Consider the following 16924-nt stretch of genomic DNA (forward strand, 5'->3'; position numbering starts at 1 on the left):
GAGGAAGTAAAAACCAATCAGAAGGAAGGATTACTTTTAAGGGCGGGTATATGTTGGTTATCCGTAATCCTATTGGAGATGTACAATGTCATTTCAAAATACGGATGTACGTATTTATCAGCATGGAAAGGCACATGAGGATGATGTGAGTGTGCTTCAACATTTTATCAACTTTACAGAACCGCACGTTTATTAAAATACAGAACTATTTATCTAGCAAGCTACTTTGTTTTATATATTTTTAACATTCAAGAAAGTCGTGTGGTTGTGGATTAGTTAGAACCTAGCTAACGTTATCATAATTTCGACCCGACTAACTAGCTACAACGATCGAAATGACTCAAAGTGATGATCATGCCATGACAGCATGATTTGACACTATTTTTTTAAAATATTTTTTTAATGGACTTTGGATGCCCCTCGCAACTGTCTTGTATGTTTAAGTTGTGTTCTAACTAGGTACATTGTCTTGCTAACGTTAGCTATTATTACTTCTCGTTTTCCTCTCTCTCTTTGTAGATAGTTATCTTTACAGGTGATGAACTGTAACCCTGTGTCTGTCAACTTTGGGATTTCTTAAGATTTGGATTACAATATTTCTACTGACCACCAACATGCTGAGTGAGGTAGAGGCCAAAGAGCTGCTGTCCTTCCTCACACTGGACACCAGGCCAGACGTCAAGGGCCAGGCTACGGAGTACATCCTGGGCCTCTCTGGCAACAGGGATGGCTGTCGCTACCTACAGACAAAACCTGACTTCCTTAAAGCCTTGGTGACCCTTACTACCGACCCCTCCATCGCTATCGTCAAAGACTGTTACCACTCTCTCATCAACCTCTCGGCTGATGAGACCATGCACCAATCGCTGATCAAAGACTCGGACTTCCTCCCTATGTTGTTTAAAAACCTCCTGGACCCAGAATTTATGTTTGCGGACCGTATCTGTACGATCCTCACTAACCTGTCGCGGCACGTGAAGACGTGTAAAGAGGTGTTTAAGGCTATGCAGGAGCAGGAGATAGGTTTGGCGCAGATAGTGGACATCTTCTGCACTGAGGGCTACAACAATCAGGCATCGCTCCATTACCTGGGCCCCCTCCTCTCCAACCTCACACAGCTGCCCGAGACCAGACACTTTATCCTGGATAAGGAGAGGTCAGTGGCTGGGTGGTTAGCTCATGAGATCCAGGGCTAGGCCATGTCTTTGACTTCTCTCATAATCCAGTAATACCAATGCTATACAGGCCTGAAGAGCTGTAAAACCAGTCCTGTATTCAGTGTCAATTATGATTTAGAAGATAAACTGATTGTAGATCAGCAACACTCCTTTTCTGAGACGCTTAATGCATATGGGCCCTGGTGCCTTCTTTTTCTGCCCCATAAAAAGTGCTTTCTTTCTTTTGCTGATCATCCAGCATGTTGCCTATGGAAGACCACTCACTCACTGTGTGTGTGTGTTTTGTTGATGTTCCACAGGTGTGTAGTTCAGAGGCTCCTTCCCTACACCCAATACCAGGCCTCAACAATCAGACGAGGGGGAGTCATTGGCACTCTGAGAAATTGTTGCTTTGATCATGGTAGGGGAGGAAGACACACATAATAGCTGTACGACAGTCAGTTTTAACCTTCATAGTTCATGCCTGTTTTGTGTTGAATTGAGTAGGATTCATTTCCGATAAATGCTCTAGATATGTAGAGCTTTTACCTTGTAATCAATGGGAAGATCTCAATTGCATACTCCAAACTTTTTATCTTTTTTTCCCAGCTCATCATGAGTGGTTGCTGAGTGATGCGGTGGACATTCTGCCTTTCCTGTTGCTGCCTCTCGCAGGGCCTGAGGAACTGTCTGACGAGGAGAATGAAGGTAAATCATTGTTCCTGTCTGAGTGACCTTGCGGTTTAACCCCCCCCGCCCTCGGCACATATGACCCCCACCACCAGCGTGGGTACAAATCCAAGCACCTACCGGCCCCTACTCTATCTCCCTGTTGTCTCTGAAAAACAAAACACAGAAGGATTTTTTAAAAGGACTGTGTGTCTGGGACATGACCATGTCTGCTGCAGTGGCCCTCTCATCCATAGGGGACAGTATGTTTGTTCTGTGCAGATGACAGGTGGAATTTCAGGGCACCACCCTATTTTATTTTGTATTATGAGTAGACACAATTCGCATCAGGCTAACTTCAGATTAGAGGGGCCCCAAATGGAAACCGTTGAAGATCCTTCCAAGGAAGTTGTGAATTTGTGCTGTACTCAGCGTCGGTTCAAAGGCAGTGAACACATAAAATAGTTAGAAATCTGTTATGTTTCACTCTTGTGGAACATACTAATGTTAACCAGTCTTTAAAGTAGGCTAAGCAGCCTGAGATGCCCGACAAGAGCCAAGCTCCTAGAGATTGTGGGCGTCACAAGGCCCACACTCAGTAGTGTAAACAACATAATACATACTGTGTGTGTGTGGTATTTATTAGCTAGCTAAACATAGATACAGTGCCTTCTGAAAGTATTCAGGCCCCTTGACTTTTCCACATTTTGTTACGCTACAGCCTCCTAAAATGGATTAAATTGTTTTTATTCCTCAGTCTACACACAATACCCCATAATGACAGCAAATGTGTTAGAAATAAACTGAAATATCACAGTTAAGTATTCAGACTCTTTACTCAGTACTTTGTTGAAGCACCTTTGGCAGCGATTACAGAATTGAGTCTTTGGTATGACGCTACAAGCTTGGCATACCTGTATTTGGGGAGTTTCTCCCATTCTTCTCTGCAGATCCTCTTAAGCTCTGTCAGGTTGGATGGGGAGTGTTGCTGCACAGCTATTTTCAGGTCCTTCCAGAGATGTTTGATCGGGTTCAAGTCCGGGCTCTTGCTGGGCCACTAAAGGACATTCAGAAACTTGTCCCGAAGTCACTCCTGCGTTGTCTTGGATGTGGGCTTAGGGTCGTTGTCCTCCCTGACCAAGGCCCTTCTCCCCCGATTGCTCAGTTTGGTCGGGCGGCCAGCTCTAGGAAGAGTCTTGGTGGTTCCAAACTTCTTCCATTTAAGAATGATGGAGGCCACTGTGTTCTTGGGGACCTTCAATGCTGCAGACATTTTTTAGTACCCTTCCCCAGATCTGTGCCTCGACACAATCCTGTCTCAGAGCTCTACGGACAATTCCTTCAACCTCATGGCTTGGTTTTTGTTCTGACATGCACTGTCAACTGTGGGACCTTATATAGACAGGTGTGTGGCTTTCCAATTCATGACCAATAAATTAAATTTACCACAGGTGGAGTCCAAGTTGTAGAAACATCAAGGATGATCAATGGAAACAGGATGCACCTGAGCTCAATTTTGGCCCAGGGTCTGAATACTTATGTAAAGAAGGTATTTCTAAACTGTTTTCGCTTTGACATTGTGTTATTGTGTGTAGATTGAGGATTTTTATTTAATAAATTTTACAATAAGGCTGTAATGTAACAATGTGGAAAAAGTAAAGGGGTCTGAATACTTTCCGAAGACACTATATTGCTACTGCACTTGAAGATATCTGCATTGAAAATTAAGCCTAGTACTATTGATGGTTCTTTGTTCTTATTCAATGAAGGGTTACCCGTCGACCTCCAGTACTTACCAGAGGACAAGGAAAGAGAGGAGGATCCTGACATTCGCAAGATGCTCATTGAGACCATGATACTGGTTTGTGTCACCTGGAGTCAATGCCATGCTTCCACCAACACACAACCATCTGTGTCACTGAACCAGTAAAGCTTTGTTTCTCTGTATAATCCAAACTGCTTTTAACAGCGAAAAAAAACAGTTTGCTTGCTGGAAATACTCATATCTTTACGTGTGTCTCTTTTGCACCCAGTTGACAGCTACCAAAGTAGGTAGGCAGATTCTGAAGGCCAGGAACGTCTACGCCATCATGAGGGAGTTCCACAACTGGGAAAAGGAACTTCACGTGGCCGCTGCTTGTGAGAAGCTCATACAGGTAAACTATGAATATAACTTACATACATTTGTTTGTACTAAGGTACAAAAACATACCTATGGTTTACCATAGTAAATCAATACAGAGCAACCTCATGGTGAGCTGCTGGGGATGTGTGTGTGTGTGTCATTCACAACCCAGTCCAGAGCTGGGGTTTCCCAGCTGTCGTCTTGGCAGTTATGTAGTGGTAGAAGAAAAAGGTGGGTATTACTCTGATCGCCGGTCGCAGTGAAAAAGGTAACGCTTACTATACTTTAAATGCATTTTTCAGCAAAAGGTGGGTAAACTGTTGAGAGAAAGAAATAAGTGAGTGAACTGCGTTTACTTGCGTTTACCCTCCGTTGCACCTTGGTAACCGTTACATTCAGGAAGAACAACTATTTTCTTTTCATGACTTCTTATTGTGCTTGGTAAGACAACCCAGTCTATGACGCCAATGAATCTCATGACATCTCAGTACTCTGAGTGCTGAAATTTACAGCATCGGCAGGTTTAAGAAAACAGAGTCCACGTTCCAAATGGCACCCTATTCCCTACATAATATTGGGTCCTATAGGCCCTGGCCAAAAGTAGCACACTATATAGGGAATAGGATGCCATTTGGGACACAAGCAGGATGTTCTGATTGGCTGGAAAAAGCTTCCACTGTTCCGTTCCTGCCTAGTGCCTGCTCTGCGGTGGCAGTCTTGTAGTGGGGAACGACCGAGTGGAAAAGATGTCACTCGGTCTCGCATAAAAATAAAACCCTGATACACTCCATAACAGCTCGGAGATCCCTTTTGAACTGTGGTCCAGAGGCACAAGTTCAGTCTTTAGCTACCCAGCCAGTTTTAATCACTGTCATAAAACATCCAAATCTAGCGAGTTGAAATCCGAGCGTGATATTTATCCAAGACTAATGGGCTTTTTATGCTGAATTTTGTGGATTACAAGGCTGTAACGTTTTATCATATTACTTTAAGAAAAACTATTTATTTCCAATAAGTTTTTTTTCAGTTGTTTGGAGCTTGTCCCGATGCCGTTCTGACATTTCTTGGGCTAATTCGTTGTCAATTACAGTCTGCGGTAATGTTGAGGATGTCATTGGAATATTTTGGCCTCTGTTTTTCACTGAAAGTAGCCAAAATACTGGATAGGAAGATCTTGAAGCCAAGGCAGCATTCGACTGAGAGTTGGGGTCAAGACACTTAAAAAAAAAGTGTGTGTGTGTATGCACATGTCTCTGCCAGGTGCTGATCGGGGACGAGCCAGAGCCAGGCATGGAGAACCTGTTGGAGGTGGAGATTCCTGAGGACGTGGAGGTGAAGCTCAAAGACATGGATGCCAAGGAGCAGGAGCAGTTGGAGAAGGACCAGGAAGATCTGTTAAATCCAGACAAGTCCCAGCAGTGTGCTGGCATAGTGAGGATGATGTAGCAAGGTGGTCTTCTCTACATTTAAACTGGTCAACCATCTTATGAACAATGGAACCAACTGCTAACTCAAATTTAACAGAACATTCTTGACATCACAACAACAAACAGCATGAAATCAGGACTCGGAAGGACTGTGTGCAATCTGAAACCAGTTGTATTTTCACACCATGTAATTTCACACCACAAAGTCTTAAATCGATTAAAATAATGTACTTTTATTTTTAACGAAAGGAGTATGTCCTTGATTTTGTTTTCTGTACGAATCCCAAAATGTTTCTGTCACACTTGATTGAGCCCATGGAAGAGGTCCATGGTTAGCAGCCCCCTCGGCTAGTACTGAGGAGTAGAACACCTCAGAAGGTGGTTGGGGGTGCTGCTGTCCGCTTGCCTGAGGGGCTATGCAGCTGCCTGGAGCCAGGCTTCCGGAAGTTGGGGAGGTTGTGGAAGGGCTTTGGGGCGAAGGGCGGCCGGGGCCGGGTCACAAAGAGACGGTTGGTGTTGGTGCTCTGGCTTTGGGTGGGTCTCATCAGGAGCCGACAGGGGGACACCAAGGGGGGCTTGGGGCAGGGCGGCTCCTCTCTCTTCTCCTGTGGCGGTTCACGGCGATGGCAGCCTGCGCTGCTGGCCCCGGGGCGGTAGTGGGGGGCCACTACAGTTCGCTGGGGCCTCTCGGGCAGGCTGGTGTGTCTGAAGGATGAACGGGTGGGGGTGCCAGGGCCCGAGTGGCCTGTTACGCATCCAGTCGACTCTGTATTTCAACATGCCAGGTAGACTGAGTTTATAACACATCCAGTCGACTCTGTATTTCAACATGCCAGGTAGACTGAGTTTATAACACATCCAGTCGACTCTGTATTTCAACATGCCAGGTAGACTGAGTTTATAACACATCCAGTCGACTCTGTATTTCAACATGCCAGGTAGACTGAGTTTATAACACATCCAGTCGGCTCTGTATTTCAACATGCCAGGTAGACTGAGTTTATAACACATCCAGTCGACTCTGTATTTCAACATGCCAGGTAGACTGAGTTTATAACACATCCAGTCGACTCTGTATTTCAACATGCCAGGTAGACTGAGTTTATAACACATCCAGTCGGCTCTGTATTTCAACATGCCAGGTAGACTGAGTTTATAACACATCCAGTCGGCTCTGTATTTCAACATGCCAGGTAGACTGAGTTTATAACACATCCAGTCGGCTCTGTATTTCAACATGCCAGGTAGACTGAGTTTATAACACATCCAGTCGACTCTGTATTTCAACATGCCAGGTAGACTGAGTTTATAACACATCCAGTCGACTCTGTATTTCAACATGCCAGGTAGACTGAGTTTATAACACATCCAGTCGGCTCTGTATTTCAACATGCCAGGTAGACTGAGTTTATAACATTTTAGTCTTGTAGAAAAGGGTTTCCAGAACTCTGTCCGGGGCCCCTGTACACATTTTGTTCTAACACTACTCAGCTGATTCAAATAATCAAAGCTTGATGATGATGAGTTGCTTATTTGACCAAAACGTGCACCCAAGGCGTGCCCCAGGACCGAGTTTGCCAAGCCCTCATTTAGAAGACTCTCTTATCCAGAGTGATTTACAGGAGCAATTAGGGTTGAGTGCCTTGCTCAAGGGCACAGTGACAGATGTTTCACCTAGTCCGCTCGGGGATTCAAACCAGGGACATTTCGGTTACTGGCCCATGTTCTTAACCGCTAGGCTACCTGCTGAAGCTGGTTTCTATAGACAAAGAACCGTAGTAGTATTTCACATACTGCTAGATATCTACCTTACATGATGTATAACAGTAATTTACAAAAATGTCATGCCATCTAAAATAATTATGGAGTTAACTTGCTTGAAAGAGCCAGACTAAGAGTCCATTCCAAATGGCACCCTATATAGTGCACTACTTTTGACCAGAGGCCATAGGGAAGTAGTGCACTACAGTGGCAAGAAAAGTATGTGAATCCTTTGGCATTATCTGGATTTCTGCATAAACTGGTCCTAAAATTAGATCTGATCTTCATCTAAGTCACAACAACAGGCACACAGCCTGCTTAAACTAATAACACAAACATGATTGTATTTTTGGATAAAGTATGTGAACCCCTAGGCTAATGACTTCTCCAAAAGCTAATTGGAGTCAGGAGTCAGCTAACCGGGAGTACAATCATTGAGGTGAGATTGTAGATGTTGGTTAGAGCTGCCTTGCCCTATAAAAAACTCACAAAATTTGAGTTTGCTATTCAGAAGAAGCATTGCCTGATGTGAACCATGCCTCGAACAAAAGAGTTCTCAGAAGGCCCAAGATTAAGAATTGTTGACTTGCATAAAGCTAAAAAGGGTTACAAAAGTTTCTCTAAAAGCCTTGATATTCATCAGTTCACGGTAAGACAAATTGTCTATAAATGGAGAAAGTTCCACACTGTTGCTACTCTCCCTAGGAGTGGCCGTCCTGCAAAGATGACTGCATGATCACAGCGCAGAATGCTCAATGAGGTTAAGAAGAATCCTAGAGTGTCAGCTTAAGACTTCGAAATCTCTGGAACATGCTAACATCTCTGTTGACGAGTCTATGATACGTAAAACACTAAACAAGAATGGTGTTCATGGGAGGAAACCACGGAAGGAGCCACTGCTGTCTAAAAAGCATTGCTACACATCTGAAGTTTGCAAAAGAGCATCTGGATGTTCCACAGCACTACTCAAAATATTCTGTGGACAGATGAAACTAAAGTTGAGTCGTTGGGAAGGAACACATAACACTGCGTGGAGAAAAAAAGGCACAGCACACCAACATCAAAACCTCACTCCAACTGTAAAGTATGTTGGAGGGAGCATCATGGTTTGGAGCTGCTTTGCTGCCTCAGGGCCTGGACAGCTTGCTATCATCGACGGAAAAATGAATTCCCCAGTTTATCAAGGCATTTTGCAGGAGAATGTAAGGCTATCTGTCTGCCAATTGAAGCTCAACAGAAGTTGGGTGATGCAACAGGACAACGACCGAAAACACAGAAGTAAATCTTCAACAGAAGAAAATACGCCTTCTGGAGTGGCCCAGTCAGTGTCCTGACTTCAACCCGATTCAGATGCTGTGGCATGACCTCAAGAGAGCGGTTCACACCAGACATTACAAGAATATTGCTGAACTGAAACAGTTTTGTAAAGAGGAATGGTCCAAAATTCCTCCCGACCGTTGTGCAGGTCTGATCCGCAACTACAGAAAACGTTTGGTTGAGGTTATTACTGCCAAAGGAGGGTCAACCAGTTATTAAATCCAAGGGTTCCACCCTGCACTGTGAATGTTTACACAGTGTGTTCAATAAAAATGTGAAAACATATGGTTGTTTCTGTGTTATTAGTTTAAGCAGACCGTCTATTGTTGTGACTTAGATGAAGATCAGATAAAATGTTATGACCAATTTATGCAGAAGTCCAGGTAATTCCAAAGGGTTCATGTACTTTTTCTTGCCACTGTATATAGAAAATAGGGCACCATTTATGGAGTGACAGAGGGAACATCTCACCGTCTTTAAGCTTCTTGTCCAGGGCTTTGTTCTTGTGGGTGATGTCGCTCCTGGTGGCACGCAGCTTGTAGAGTAGGCCGGTCATGGATGGCATCATCCACTGGTGTGTGTTGACCTGGTCCAGGGGCAGGCGGGCGGTGGGCTGCCACTCTAACAGCTTCTTAATCAGGTCCTGGCAGCCTGGAGGGGCACAGACAGCCGGGGAACATTAGGACTGGAGCTTTTTATGTCAAAAGTATTTTAATTGACTTTAAATTAATACACGTCAACAAGTAAAGACAGGCACCACCCCCCAAAAAAAATCCACTTTATATCACTATCGTTCTATAATAATCATACAGATGCTAATTTCAGATATTGATGAAGGCATTTCTTTTTTGGAAACTGGGCTGGAATGCATTTGGGTACGCTGTCTTTCCAAGGCAAACAGTGTTATATATATTTTTTAAACACATTTTTCAGACCAGGGCCCGTATCCACAAAACATCTCAAAGTGGGAGTGCTGTTCTCGGATCAGTCGTGTTTTCTAAATCTTTAAATAATAAGATTGCATAGACTGGGGACCTGATCCTAGATCAGCACTCCTACTCTGAGATGCTTTATGACTATGGCCCCTGTTTATTGCTGGCAGAATACCTGAAGAAACTGGGTGGTGGAACGGCAGCTCTTTCCTGATGAGTTGGACCAGTTTGCGTGGGTGCTTCTCATGGTAGGGAAGCTTCCCTGTGACCATGGCATACAGAATCACCCCTCTGGAGAGGAGAGACACAGCCAACTAACTTCCAGTAAGCAGAAGACACAGTTGTATTCAAAACTAACACAGTTGGGATATGTGATGCCCCCTTGACAGTGTGATTTATTGATAACATGACTGTCAGTATATACAGTAAGCAACTAGTATGCAGGTGCACTGGGACCAATGGGAAGTATAGCTATTTAACGAAGTGTGAGACTTGTGTCGAGGCTGTGTCCCAAATGACTCCCTAATCTATATAGTGCACTACTTTATACCAGGGCCCATGGTCAAAAGTAGAGCACTAAATAGGGAATAGGGTGCCATTTTGGACGGAATGTGTGTCTGATGACTCACAGGCTCCACAGGTCAGCTTGTTCTCCGTTGTATTTGCGAGACAGTAGGATCTCTGGGGCAGTGTAGGCCACGGAACCACAGAAGGTGTTCATCAGAGCACTCCTGTCTGTGTAGTGGTTGGCAAAGCCAAAGTCTGCCAGGCACAGCACGCACACACAGAGTCAGGGATGCACATGGTTTTACCATAGGCTGGATTTAAAAACCTGTCTGGTGAGGTGGTTATTGGAGTTCATGGTTATTTTACCAGTCAATTTCACAAATCCTTGCTCGTCCAACAGTATGTTTTCACATTTCAGGTCCCTGAAAAGGACATCGTCATGGTGAATGCAACACATAGACATTACTTGTGACTATTGTGGGTGTGTCAGGCGCAACAGTGCTTGGTGACCTGTGTTTGGTTGCTGTGGTATTACCTGTAAACTACGATATGTGATTGTAGCAGTCATGCACTATGTGGTTGTTGTGGTTTTACTCAACATTACCTGTGATTGGTGCAGATATAGAATGACATGGTTGCAGGAACAAAAGTTATGTGTTACCTGTGTACTATGTGGTTGTTGTGACAGACAGTGAGGTGTTACCTGTGTACTATGTGGTTGTTGTGACAGACAGTGAGGTGTTACCTGTGTACTATGTGGTTGTTGTGACAGACAGTGAGGTGTTACCTGTGTACTATGTGGTTGTTGTGACAGACAGTGAGGTGTTACCTGTGTACTATGTGGTTGTTGATGGCAGACAGTGAGGTGTTACCTGTGTACTATGTGGTTGTTGTGACAGACAGTGAGGTGTTACCTGTGTACTATGTGGTTGTTGTGACAGACAGTGAGGTGTTACCTGTGTACTATGTGGTTGTTGTGACAGACAGTGAGGTGTTACCTGTGTACTATGTGGTTGTTGTGACAGACAGTGAGGTGTTACCTGTGTACTATGTGGTTGTTGTGACAGACAGTGAGGTGTTACCTGTGTACTATGTGGTTGTTGTGACAGACAGTGAGGTGTTACCTGTGTACTATGTGGTTGTTGTGACAGACAGTGAGGTGTTACCTGTGTACTATGTGGTTGTTGTGACAGACAGTGAGGTGTTACCTGTGTACTATGTGGTTGTTGTGACAGACAGTGAGGTGTTACCTGTGTACTATGTGGTTGTTGTGACAGACAGTGAGGTGTTACCTGTGTACTATGTGGTTGTTGTGACAGACAGTGAGGTGTTACCTGTGTACTATGTGGTTGTTGTGACAGACAGTGAGGTGTTACCTGTGTACTATGTGGTTGTTGTGACAGACAGTGAGGTGTTACCTGTGTACTATGTGGTTGTTGTGACAGACAGTGAGGTGTTACCTGTGTACTATGTGGTTGTTGTGACAGACAGTGAGGTGTTGCCTGTGTACTATGTGGTTGTTATGACAGACAGTGAGGTGTTACCTGTGTACTATGTGGTTGTTGTGACAGACAGTGAGGTGTTACCTGTGTACTATGTGGTTGTTATGACAGACAGTGAGGTGTTACCTGTGTACTATGTGGTTGTTGTGACAGACAGTGAGGTGTTACCTGTGTACTATATGGTTGTTGTGACAGACAGTGAGGTGTTGCCTGTGTACTATGTGGTTGTTATGACAGACAGTGAGGTGTTACCTGTGTACTATGTGGTTGTTGTGACAGACAGTGAGGTGTTACCTGTGTACTATGTGGTTGTTGTGACAGACAGTGAGGTGTTACCTGTGTACTATGTGGTTGTTGTGACAGACAGTGAGGTGTTACCTGTGTACTATGTGGTTGTTATGACAGACAGTGAGGTGTTACCTGTGTACTATGTGGTTGTTATGACAGACAGTGAGGTGTTACCTGTGTACTATGTGGTTGTTGTGACAGACAGTGAGGTGTTACCTGTGTACTATGTGGTTGTTATGACAGACAGTGAGGTGTTACCTGTGTACTATGTGGTTGTTGTGACAGACAGTGAGGTGTTACCTGTGTACTATGTGGTTGTTGTGCCAGACAGTGAGGTGTTACCTGTGTACTATGTGGTTGTTGTGCCAGACAGTGAGGTGTTACCTGTGTACTATGTGGTTGTTGTGACAGACAGTGAGGTGTTACCTGTGTACTATGTGGTTGTTGTGACAGACAGTGAGGTGTTACCTGTGTACTATGTGGTTGTTGTGCCAGACAGTGAGGTGTTACCTGTGTACTATGTGGTTGTTGTGACAGACAGTGAGGTGTTACCTGTGTACTATGTGGTTGTGACAGACAGTGAGGTGTTACCTGTGTACTATGTGGTTGTTGTGACAGACAGTGAGGTGTTACCTGTGTACTATGTGGTTGTTGTGACAGACAGTGAGGTGTTACCTGTGTACTATGTGGTTGTTGTGACAGACAGTGAGGTGTTACCTGTGTACTATGTGGTTGTTGTGACAGACAGTGAGGTGTTACCTGTGTACTATGTGGTTGTTGTGACAGACAGTGAGGTGTTGCCTGTGTACTATGTGGTTGTTATGACAGACAGTGAGGTGTTACCTGTGTACTATGTGGTTGTTGTGACAGACAGTGAGGTGTTACCTGTGTACTATGTGGTTGTTGTGACAGACAGTGAGGTGTTACCTGTGTACTATGTGGTTGTTGTGACAGTGCATGACAGCGTTGACTATCTGTTTGAAGAGCCTCCGAGCCTCCTCTTCACTGAGGCCCGGGCTGCCCTTGCTATGGGACACGGCGTTGATGTGTTCTAAAAGGTCTCCGCTCAGAGCCAGCTCCAGAATCAGATAGAACCGCTTCAGTGAACGGAACATGTCATACAACTGGACCTGTTCAAAAGTAGAGTACCCACCACATAAATATAATCTATTTACCTAATGATTCTATTTCTATGGTACACACTTTGGATGCAGGTGCATGCTTAACATCACATCAAAACTTTCCTGCAAAACCATTTAGGTGTCTAAGGGCCAGATTCCCGGAGCCAGATTTGGCCTATTCCTGGACTAAAGGCATGTTCAATGGAGATACTCTACTAGTCTAAAGACGGTCAGTTTTATTACTTCTTTAAATCAGGACAACTGTTTTCAGCTGTACTAACATAATTGCAAAAGGGTTTTCTAATGATCAATTATCCTTTTAAAATGATAAACTTGGATTAGCTAACACAACGTGCCACTGGAACACAGGAGTGATGGTTGCTGATAATGGGCCTCTGTACACCTATGTAGATGTTCCATTAAAAATCTTCCGTTTCCAGCTACAATAGTCATTTACAACATTAATAATGTCTACACTGTATTTCTGATCAATTTGATGTTATTTTAATGGACAATTTGTTTTAGCAAGGCCATTTCTAAGTGACCCCACACTTTTGAATGGTAGTGTACAGTACCAGTCAAAAGTTTGGACACACCTACTCATTCAAGGGTTTTTCTTTATTTTTACTATTTTCTACATTGTAGAATAATAATAATGAAGACATCAACACTATGAAATAACACATGAAATCATGTAGTAACCGAATAAGTGCTAAACAAATCAAAATATATTTTATATTTGAGATTCTTCAAAGTAGCCACCCTTTGCCTTGATGACAGCTTTGCACACTCTTGGCATTCTCTCAACCAGCTTCAGCTGGAATGCTTTTCCAACAGTCTTGAAGGAGTACCCACATTTGCTGAGCACTTGTTGGCTGCTTTTCCTTCACTCTGCGGTCCAACTAATCCCAAACCATCTCAATTGGGTTGAGGTCGGGTGATTGTGGAGGCCAGGTCATCTGATGCAGCACTCCATCACTCTCCTTCTTGGTCAAATAGCCCTTACACAGCCTGGAGATGTGTTGGGTTATTGTCCTGTTGAAAAACAAATGATTGTCCCACTAAGCACAAACCAGATAGGATGGCGCATCGCTGCAGAATGCTGTGGTAGCCATGCTGGTTAAGTGTGCCTTGAATTCTAAATAAATCAAAGACATTGTCACCAGTAAAACACCATCACACCTCCTCCTCCATGCTTCACAGTGGGAACCACACATGCAGAGATCATCTGTTCACCTACTCTGTGTTTCACAAAGACACAGCAGTTGGAACCAAAAATCTCACATTTGGATTCATCAGACCAAAGGACAGATTTCCACCGGTCTAATGTCCATTGGTCGTGTTTCTTGGCCCAAGCAAGTCTCTTCTTCATATTGGTGTCCTTTAGTAGTGGTTTCTTTGCAGCAATTCGACCATGAAGGCCTGATTCCCACCATCTCCTCTGAACAAGTGATGTTGAGATTTGTCTGCTACTTGAACTCTGTGAAGCATTTATTTGGGCTGCAATTTCTGAGGCTGGCAACTCTAATGAACTTGTCCTCTGCAGCAGAGGTAACTCCGGGTCCTCCTCTCCTGTGGGGGTCCTCATGAGAGCCAGTTTAATCATAGCACTTTATGTTTTTTCCAACTGCACTTAAAGAAACGTTAAAAGTTCTTGAAATGTTCTGCATTGATTGACCTTCATGTCTTAATGTAATGATGGACTGTCTTTTCTCTTTGCTTATTTGAGCTGTTCTTGCCATAATATGGATTTGTATTTTACCAAATAGGGCTATCTTCTGTTTACCACCCCTACCTTGTCATAACACAACTGATTGGCTCAAACGCATTAAGAAGGAAAGAAATTCCCCCAAATTAACAAGGCCCACCTGTTAATTGACATGCATTCCAGGTGACTACTTCATGAAGCTGGTTGAGAGAATGCCAGGAGTGTGCAAAAATGTCATCAAGGCAAAGAGTGGCTACTTTGAAGAATCTCAAATATAAAATATATTTAGATTTGTTTAACACTTTTTTGGTTACTACATTATTCCATATGTGTTATTTCATAGGTTTGATGTCTTCACTGTTATTCTACAATGTAGAAAATATAAAGAAAAACACTTGAATGAGTAGGTGAGTCCACACTTTTGACTGGTACTGTATATCAATCTGAAGTGTGGTGTTTGTACTCTAACAACACTCACCACCCCTGGGTGTCTGTACGTAGCGTTCAGAGCATATATCTCTCTGTGTAGGAATTTCTTGGAGTATTCTAGGGGAGCCTCGTTGATAGAGATGATTTTGATAGCCACCTGAACAATTTATGGTTGTATGGGTGAACGTCCTCATCCACACAGTTCACAAAAATTACAGCAAGGTTGTTATTAAAGTGTCACTGCAGTGCTAGTCTTAGCTAGATACTGTTATTATAAAACATGTCCAGCAAATATAAGGTCCGGATATAAAAAAAAGTGTTTATGTTATGCACATTAAATGAAGTTTTTAAAAATGATTTACCATGGTAAAAATGTGGCAGAAAAACAGTACTTTACCATATTGTGGTTCTTGCTCCTCAGGTCATTGGCCAGCTTGTAGTTCTTACTGATCTTATTTGGGGTAGCGTACCCCAGGTAGACCTTGGAGAAAGCACCTGTCCCAATCTTCTTGCCAGAGAGAAGGTAGCCATTCTCTCGACACTCTATGGTCCTCTCATGAAGCGACTTCCCAGAGTCCTTTACTCTCGTACCAGTTGCACTCATACTAAAGTATATGACTTCAATCCACTTCTTCTCCTAGTGGCTGCATATCTTTTCCTGTGCATCTCAGATTATGCTCCCTATTAAATCATTTTATGCATGACATATTTTATATTCATCTTTGTAATTTTTAGCTATAACCATGACCACACAAAAGGTGTGAACTGTCTGAAATGATGACAATGCATTTGGAACCTTCTCCATGGCAACATGAATGTTACAGTACAAACAAATTCTAAAATATAATGTTGAGGGGGTTCTCTTTACTTTTACATGAATGGAATGGAACCCTTTGCTAATAATCCATTGTTCCACTATTACATGCTGGAGTATATTATTTTGTAGCTCATAACTCCTTGCTCTAGCTGCAGTACTGTAGATATTTAGTCAGGCTATAACAGTGCATTCAGTGCTTCACAACTCCACATATTTTCCTTCCACGAATCATCTCATTCTCTGAGCCAAAGTTGAGCTAAATAGAGGGATGATTTCAAAGTGTATTAATCAAACTTAGACAAGTCTGGCCAGAGGGGCGAGCGATGACTTGTGAGACCAGCTCATTAGGAATGCATGACAATAGGAAAACATGGGCTATGGCCCAAATGGCACCCTATTCCCTTTTTAGTGCACTACTTTTATCCAGGGACCATAGGGCTCTGGTCAAAAGAAGCTGCCATTTGGGACATCGCCCATGGCCCTGGCCCAGATTAATACAGGGCTGAAAACAATTAAGGAGTCTATTAAATTGACTTAGTTATTCCTGCTGGAGAGGCCAGCTTGAGGAAGAGACACTTCATAAGTGTAAGTGATATATCAATAGCTCATGGTTCACCATCCAGGCCAATTTAGTTTCAGCACTGCATACTTGGGCCAAGGAGAGATGGTTGTTCTGGCTTAAGTGATACTTGGGGACATAATGCATTAGCCTTTTATTTTCGTATAATTGCTTAGATGAATACTGATTTGCATACGGCTTAGCAAGTAAAATGGAAAAGAAATTGAGGTGAGGATTCCACTCAACAAACTACTCTCTCAGATTGTATTTATCCAACCTACCTTTGCCAAGGCACTATACTATTTTAAAACTTTATGATATATCTACAATGCACATTTATTTCTCTTTTTTTGACTGCTCCGCAATAACGTTCACAGACGTACAAGGAGTCAGTGTTTTTAGCCATTGGCTGTAATATGTCACCCTCTTGTGGACATCTACGAAGGGATTTTATCTTAACGGTATGCATTTGCTTGCCCCCACCTACAAGCTTGAAGGAAAAAAAAACATTCCACCCGAGAAATATGAAGGATTAGTTTGAATAATATCAGCACATTCTCCAGGTTCATGGAATCTACCTCAAAGGTCTATAGTAGATAATATAG

The 16924-nt window shown here is 43.3% G+C and overlaps 2 protein-coding genes across 3 annotated transcripts; one reads left to right on the forward strand and one right to left on the reverse strand.

Annotated features, from left to right (window-relative positions):
• Positions 1-15: 15 nt before the first annotated feature.
• hgh1 (HGH1 cochaperone) lies at positions 16-5629 on the forward strand. 2 transcript variants are annotated; one of them, XM_014142750.3, is made up of 7 exons: positions 16-145; positions 520-1156; positions 1478-1578; positions 1767-1865; positions 3596-3687; positions 3860-3982; positions 5212-5629. In XM_014142750.3, exons 2-7 carry the CDS (start codon positions 615-617, stop codon positions 5395-5397), a joined length of 1143 nt encoding a protein of 380 aa, XP_013998225.1. In that variant the 5' UTR covers positions 16-145; positions 520-614; the 3' UTR covers positions 5398-5629. The 2 variants fall into 2 exon arrangements, with proteins under 2 accessions (XP_013998225.1, XP_013998224.1); XM_014142749.3 differs by having other exon boundaries at positions 69-145; positions 582-1156.
• A 69-nt stretch (positions 5630-5698) lies between these two features.
• LOC106570427 (testis-specific serine/threonine-protein kinase 5) lies at positions 5699-15649 on the reverse strand. The gene is made up of 8 exons (XM_014142747.3): positions 15341-15649; positions 14993-15100; positions 12613-12815; positions 10262-10317; positions 10018-10150; positions 9564-9679; positions 8928-9107; positions 5699-6144 (listed from the first exon to the last, which is right to left on the reverse strand). Exons 1-8 carry the CDS (start codon positions 15545-15547, stop codon positions 5750-5752), a joined length of 1398 nt encoding a protein of 465 aa, XP_013998222.2. The 5' UTR covers positions 15548-15649; the 3' UTR covers positions 5699-5749.
• Between the last annotated feature and the right edge of the window lie 1275 nt (positions 15650-16924).

The sequence above is a fragment of the Salmo salar genome, chromosome 14, assembly GCF_965601325.2.
Source record: "Salmo salar chromosome 14, fSalSal1, whole genome shotgun sequence".
Lineage (NCBI taxonomy): Eukaryota > Metazoa > Chordata > Actinopteri > Salmoniformes > Salmonidae > Salmo > Salmo salar.

What these genes read in the sequence shown, in the direction of transcription:
- hgh1 (XM_014142749.3), top strand. Translation starts at nt 86, where the DNA reads ATGTCATTTCAAAATACGGATGTACGTATTTATCAGCATGGAAAGGCA. An exon ending in AAATTGTTGCTTTGATCATG is followed by an intron (nt 1,579 to 1,766) that starts GTAGGGGAGGAA and finishes TTTTTTTCCCAG; the next exon opens with CTCATCATGAGTGGTTGCTG. An exon ending in CTTGTGAGAAGCTCATACAG is followed by an intron (nt 3,983 to 5,211) that starts GTAAACTATGAA and finishes TGTCTCTGCCAG; the next exon opens with GTGCTGATCGGGGACGAGCC.
- LOC106570427 (XM_014142747.3), bottom strand. Translation starts at nt 15,547, where the DNA reads ATGAGTGCAACTGGTACGAGAGTAAAGGACTCTGGGAAGTCGCTTCAT. An exon ending in GGAGCAAGAACCACAATATG is followed by an intron (nt 15,101 to 15,340) that starts GTAAAGTACTGT and finishes TAAATTGTTCAG; the next exon opens with GTGGCTATCAAAATCATCTC. An exon ending in CGTACAGACACCCAGGGGTG is followed by an intron (nt 12,816 to 14,992) that starts GTGAGTGTTGTT and finishes ACTTTTGAACAG; the next exon opens with GTCCAGTTGTATGACATGTT.